Source organism: Pteropus alecto, unplaced genomic scaffold (genome assembly GCF_000325575.1).
Source record: "Pteropus alecto unplaced genomic scaffold, ASM32557v1 scaffold920, whole genome shotgun sequence".
NCBI lineage: Eukaryota > Metazoa > Chordata > Mammalia > Chiroptera > Pteropodidae > Pteropus > Pteropus alecto.
The window spans coordinates 551,940-558,145 of NW_006429596.1; the positions used below are offsets into that span (position 1 = coordinate 551,940).

Consider the following 6,206-nt stretch of genomic DNA (forward strand, 5'->3'; position numbering starts at 1 on the left):
CCACCGCCTCCCGGCGGGGCTGGGGCCGAGTCGCATCCTGCGTCCGCCCGCGTCTGCGCGGCAGCCTCCCCGCTCTCCGTCTCTGTGTGTCTCTCCGTCTTCCTCTTTCTCCGCCTCGCTGTGTTTCTGTCCGTGTCCCTCTCTCTGTCTCTTTCGCCCCTTTTCAAAGTCGGGGTCTTTCCCTCCCGCTCCCCGGTGTCCCTCTTTTGCGCGGTCGCTTTCTCCCTCGGAGCGCTTCTCTTCCCGTCTCTGCGTCTCCGCATCGCCATCTCAGTCATTTCCCCACCGCCCGCTTTGCCTGGAGTCTCAGGGGTCAGCCTCTCTCCGTCCTATTTTCTGCGGAATCTTCTTTCTTTTCTATCTCGTCTCTGTATCTTTCTCAGCATCTCTGTCTCTCCGTCCTTATCTTTCTGCCTCAGTCTTTCTCTCCTCTCTATCTCAGAAACTCTGCATCTCTGTGCTTCTCTGTCATTGACCCTGGGTCTCCCCTACCGTCCCCAAGTTAAGGCCACAGACTCTCCCAATCCCCCCCGCCACAAATCCACTCGCAGAGAACAGGTGTGGCCACAGTAGAATTTGGTACCAGTGTCACCAGACAATCCTCTGTGATTCTGGAATTTAGATACGCATAAATAATTCTGGTCACCTCGATTCCCTCCTTGTGTATCCCCCATATTCAGGGAAGACATGGCCTGCCACAGAACCCTCCCTAAGGCACTTCCTGTTTCTCTCAGGGGTCAGCCAAGACTGGCCACTTGGTCCCAGGTGTGGGTTTGAGGGAGGAAGGGGCTGCGTGCCTGGACTCCTGGGTCCCATGGGAGGAGGGTAGGCGGTCTCCATGAGATCCATGATTGCTGCCAAGGTCTGCAATGGGGAAGGATTTATTATCACTAAGTGGCCATGACAGAGCAGGGAGGGGGGAGGCGACACTAACGAGGCTGCTACAATCAGCTCCCCTAGAGGCAGCGATTAAGGGCTCATTACCGGCTGGCTGGGTGGGTGGGAGCCAGGGAAAGGCAGCAGGGGGAGGACCGAGTTAGGGTGTGTGCCAGACATGAGGACAGTGCAGAGGGAAGAAGAACAGACACTCCCAAGGGGGAAGGCAGTGCGGGACACTCCCAGGAAAGATTGTGAAAAGAGCGGGTTCTAGGGAGCGGGAGAGACACGGGAGTTGGGAGGACAGCAGGCAGGGGCAGCCCAGCTGGTCACGGTCACGGCTTCTCCAGCTGGACATCTCCGATGTGGAGGCTCCCCACGTCCTGGTAGGTGCCCTGGAGGCCCCGGGAGATGTCCTCGTACATGGAGCAGTCATCGAGGTTCAGGCCCTGGGGCGCAAACAGAGTAGTGGGCCTCGGTGCCCGGATGCCTGAGTCCCTGCCCCCAGCCAAGCCTGTGAGGACCCCCCATGAGACCGGCAAAGGCACCTGCCCCTAACTCATCCCCACCCTTCACTCACCTCATAAAGATTTTCATCTTCATAGTCATCCTGGGCGTCTATTCCAAACTTCACATTCTGCCATCGTTTCTGCGGGGGGGTGGGGTGCACATGGGGAGACCATATGTTTTCACGCCCTCCTGGATGCCAGGAAGTGCTCTACCAGAGTGAGTAAGGGGCGTGCCCAGAGCCACGTGTTGAGTAAGTGGCCGGTCTCTGGGTCCTTTTGGCTGTCTCCACTGCCTAATAGCTATAGAGGCCGGTGCACTCGGAGACTCTGGGAGGACCCCAGCCCCCATCTCCCCTGGTCTTGGCTGCATCTGGAGGGCCACAGCACTCCTGGGGTGGGGGACAGTAAAGCACTCTTGGCGGGGGAGGCACCCCAGGGGACGGTTTGGAGTGAGAACATCCCCTGAGAAGGGCAGTGAAGACAGCCCTGAGGGGAGGGAGACCTAGCTAGGATGCCCCCCTCCCGGCACCATTTAAAATCCTGTCACTGTATTAATTAGTTTAGGCCCCGTGGCCCCTGTGAGGTGGGTGCTGTTGTTCCCCCAAGTTTTAGGTGGGGACCCTCAGACTTGGCCCTGGTCCTGGTGGCTTACCCTGAACAGCAGCAGTGTCCCGGGCACCACCGCACAGAACAGCAGGATAATCCCTTCGGCTGTGATGATGTTGTTCTTGGTGCCCTCCCCCATGTTCAGGAAGGGTCTGGGGTATGGCTCTGTGAGGGGGGCGGTGCAGCTCAGAGCCCTGGCACCCCATTCCACCCCCAGCGAGGCCCTGCTGACCCCCCCATCCCCCGCCCCGACCCTGCTCCGCAGGCACTGGCTCCATCCCCACTTTCTGGACAGGAAGTCGAGAGGCCCCAGCTGCAGGGTGGTGGGACCCTGGAGCCAGGACGGGGCACTCACCACGCACGAGGAGGTAGGTGCCACAGGATTGTACGCTCCTGTTACCATAGTGGATTTTGCACCTGTACATGCCCACGTGGCTCTTGTTCACTGACGGGATGGTCATCTCACCCGTGGGGCCCTGGCCCTCGCCCTCATACTGAGGTGGCCACGTGTGGGTGTAGTTGCCGTGGAGAATGCGCCACCATGTGATATTGGTATGGCTGCTGGGGTTGCTGCTATTGTGCAGGCATGGGAGGCGGGCATCATCCCCCAAGATCACGACCATTGATGGCGGGTCCCAGTGGTCAACGACCGGCAGGGTCTTGTCCTTGGTGCCTGTGCAGAGGTGGATGGGTCAGGGACTTTGGAGGGGACACAGGACCCCCTGCAGCTGCAGTGCTCCTGGGCGTGTGTGGGAGGCGTAGGAGGACACTCCTGGGGAGGAAAGGAAGGGGTGGGGCAGAGGACACGCGGTGTTGGGAGGGGAAGGGGGGGTTACCTAGGGGAGGAGAACGAAAACACACCTCGTGGGGAGGAGGACATCCTGGAGGAGGAGAGTAAGACACCTAGGGTGCTGACACACCTGGGGTCCCCGCTCTTCTCTCCAGTGCCACCTCTTGCCACCCTCCCCGCACCCACTCTGTGCTTTGGCCCCACTGAACTCGCTAGTGTTTGGATACTTGGTCCCCTGGTGCCAGACTGCCCAGGCAGCTCCTTCCAGAGTCAGTTTGGGCGTCACCTCCTCCCGAGGGCCTTCCTGCTCTAGTCTCCCAGCCCAGCCCGGCCCTGCACCTGGCACTTTATCTTGTATAATCATCACAGAACCCTTAGAAGTAGGTTCTCTTGTTATCCCATTTTTCAGATGGGACAGCAGAGGTCCAGGGCCGCAGGAGTGGCTGGGGGTTCTAACCCCAGGCCCCCTGGGCCTCCTTCTGTCAGTCTTTGGGTCTGCCTTGTCCTGTGTTTCTGAGCCTGCCCCTCATTCTCTGTGACTTGCATGTGTGGACCTGGGGGTCAGGGGGGAGTTCAGTCCTTGGTCTGAGCTGGGGGGGTCAGAGTGGGGCTTAGCAGGGTGGGTGGCTAGAGGGAGCCAGGGGCAGCCCAGCCTGGCTGCTCCGAATGCCCCAGCTTTCAGTGCCCTGGCCAGTCCGCAGGCTGATCTGCCTCTTCTGGAGGGGAAAGGAGGGAGGTAAGGAAGAGAGGAGGAAGAGGTAGGGGTAGAGGCAGCAGCGTCAGGCACAGGGCTCCAGTCCCCACTCCACTGTAACCTTGAGTGACCAGCAGCCTCTCTGACTCCTTGGTCAAACAGATGGTCACAGCTCTGCCAGCTGGCATTGCTGGGGGAGGGCGGGGTGGTTGGTGTCATGAGGCTCCCCTCCCCCAGCACTGAGAAGGGGCTCCCTGTGAGAGGTGTGTTGGGAGCATGGGGGGGGGTGACTGAGGTTCGAGGCAGAGAAAGAAAGGTTTTTCTTCCTTCTGAAGCTGAGCACTCCCCCAAGTCCCCTGCTACCCCCAGCTCTGAAGCTTAGTCAAGGGCAATCTTAGTTCCTTATTTTGACCTGTGGGGATGAGAGGGTGAGGAAGGCACCTCCCTCCATGGGGCTGTGGATGCCCCTTCAATGTCACCGAGTCCCCTCCGGCCTCCCCTAGGCCTGCTTGAAACAGTCAAGCAGACAGATGCAGTTTCTACCAGGGCCTTTCCCAGCTCCCCTCCTGGCTCTTCTCTCCTCCCTCTTGATGCCCTTCCCCCTGCCTGTGCCCTCTCTGTAGCCTCCCCAGTCACCCCCCGCCCCCACGTAGCACCTGCCTGTGAGCCACGTACCCAGGCCAGTACACAGGCCAGCGGCCTCAAGCAAGACGAAGAAGACAATGGCAGGCCGAGCTTGAAGGAGTCTGGCACCACCAGGCATCTTCTCCCAGCGGGTTGGTGGGTCTGGCTGGCAGCAGTCGTGGGGTACCAGATCCTACCTCGTTGGGCCCCAAACTCCACCCCACTTCCTGCTCGGCCCCGCCGGAGATGGGCTCCGCTGGCCCCACTGCTGGGCCCTTGGGCTGTCAGTCTAAGGGGTGGCCCCTGCCAGTGTGCTTCAGGATGTGAGTGGGGAGGAACTGTTCCTTGCACCTGTGGTGGCCACAAATCCCCTGGGGGGAGCTTGTTTGGTTGAGGAGAAGAGGCTAGTTCAAGGCCTGATTCGTCACTGGCAAGCTCTGGGATGAAAGCCTGAAAGAGCCAGAGTTTGGGGTGCCCGCTGCACGAAGGCTGTCAGGGTTGTGACTCTGAGCTTGGTCTTTGCCCCTTACTGGCCTTGGGAAAAACTCGTTCCCTGTCTGAGCCTCTGTGTCCTCACCTTGTGGGGTCGGAAACAGGAATTTGAAGGGGTCGTGTATGGATAGCACTGAACACAGCACCCGGCACAGAGTAGGTGCTTAGTAAATGTTGGCTGCTATTAATGCTCACGAGGAACACATGAGGCCAGCTGACCAGCTTTGTGACTAAGATGACTAAGTGGTGGCTTCTCTTTTTAAGCCCTGGCATTTTTAATCCAAGAGACAAGGATAAGAATATCTCCCTGGTGTTCTGACTCGAGATGACGTTCCTGGCACCTAAGGCATTATAAGCACGATAGGCTCTTTCTTGGTGTTCTTTCATTTCACCCTCCCTACAAGTGGGCAAGGTAGCCCCCCCCCATTTTACAAAGGAGGAAACTGAGGCCCAGAGAGGGGACACTAAACTGTCATTTGTCTGGTGGTGGAGCGGGGATTCAAAGTGACTATGTCTGCCCAGGTTTCTTTGGGCATCATTTTTAGGTCAAGTGGGAAGGAATGAGGTCAGAGTGCTGGGGATGGGGAATTATATGAGGTTACTGAGATGTTTGTGAGCAGTTAGGGAACCATCTCACACACACACACACATACACGCACACGCGCGTGAGCACGCGCGGAGACCCGTAGGAAAAAAAAATTCATTGCCGTGAGATTTTTGGTAACACATGCGTGAGCACGCGCGGAGACCCGTAGGAAAAAAAATTCATTGCCGTGAGATTTTTGGTAACAAAAACTGGAAAACAGAAAGTCCATTTGTAGTAGAATGGAAGCATACATTATGGCGTAGTCCGTCAATGGAGTAGTACACAGTAGGAGAAAAGGCAGGCCTTCATGTGTCAGCATGGCTGCATCTGAGAAAAAACACGAAAATGAGAAAAAGGATATTGTAGCACGATACAGTTGACTTGTTTTCAAAAGGCAAAAATAATACCATATGCTGTTAGAGACCTGCACATCTGTAGTGAAAGTGTAGACCTGCGCGGGGAGGTCAGTTCCTGAGAGGGGTTACCTCTGGGGGAAGCCAGGAGGTTGTGACTGGGAAGGGTTCGCAGAGGGCTTTATCCGTCTCCATTTTATGTCTCATTTTACTCCTTAAGCTGGGTGGTGGGCTCATGGGTCTTCGTTACACTATTATGTATGCCATTTTGTGTGCTTGAAGTATTTCATAATTTTTTTAAAAAAGCAATTGTCACAAACACAGAAGAGAACGGGCTTCAAGAGTCACGATTCTCGGTTTGAATCTCAGCTCTGCCAACTGACTGGTCATCTGAATCTGCTTCTCCTCCTGTAATCTGGGCATAATGCCCCTACTTTGTGAGGCTGAGGATATTACAGTGCTTAGCACAGTTCCAGGACGTAGTTCCTCTTCTTTGGCCTCCGGGTCCTCTCCCTACCCTCTGGGGTCCTAGGTGTTCTGTTGAGACCCTCAAGGTATAACAGACCATTAGCCCTTTTTTGCTTCAGTTGCCTCCTTATGATCTTCTCGGAAGAAGCCTGGGTCCAGAAGCTGCCGCCCTGGAAATTCACTTCCGTCATTCTTCCGTGGCTGAGCC

At 56.9% G+C, this 6,206-nt stretch overlaps 1 protein-coding gene across 1 annotated transcript; it reads right to left on the reverse strand.

Moving 5' to 3' along the window:
- Positions 1–79: 79 nt before the first annotated feature.
- On the reverse strand, positions 80–5,286 carry CD79A (CD79a molecule). The gene is made up of 5 exons (XM_006903874.3): positions 4,151–5,286; positions 2,347–2,664; positions 2,038–2,156; positions 1,457–1,525; positions 80–1,325 (listed from the first exon to the last, which is right to left on the reverse strand). Exons 1-5 carry the CDS (start codon positions 4,236–4,238, stop codon positions 1,212–1,214), a joined length of 708 nt encoding a protein of 235 aa, XP_006903936.1. The 5' UTR covers positions 4,239–5,286; the 3' UTR covers positions 80–1,211.
- Positions 5,287–6,206: the final 920 nt, after the last annotated feature.

What these genes read in the sequence shown, in the direction of transcription:
- CD79A (XM_006903874.3), bottom strand. Translation starts at nt 4,238, where the DNA reads ATGCCTGGTGGTGCCAGACTCCTTCAAGCTCGGCCTGCCATTGTCTTC. An exon ending in TGGCCTGTGTACTGGCCTGG is followed by an intron (nt 2,665 to 4,150) that starts GTACGTGGCTCA and finishes ACCTCTGCACAG; the next exon opens with GCACCAAGGACAAGACCCTG. An exon ending in GGACACTGCTGCTGTTCAGG is followed by an intron (nt 1,526 to 2,037) that starts GTAAGCCACCAG and finishes ACCCCCCCGCAG; the next exon opens with AAACGATGGCAGAATGTGAA.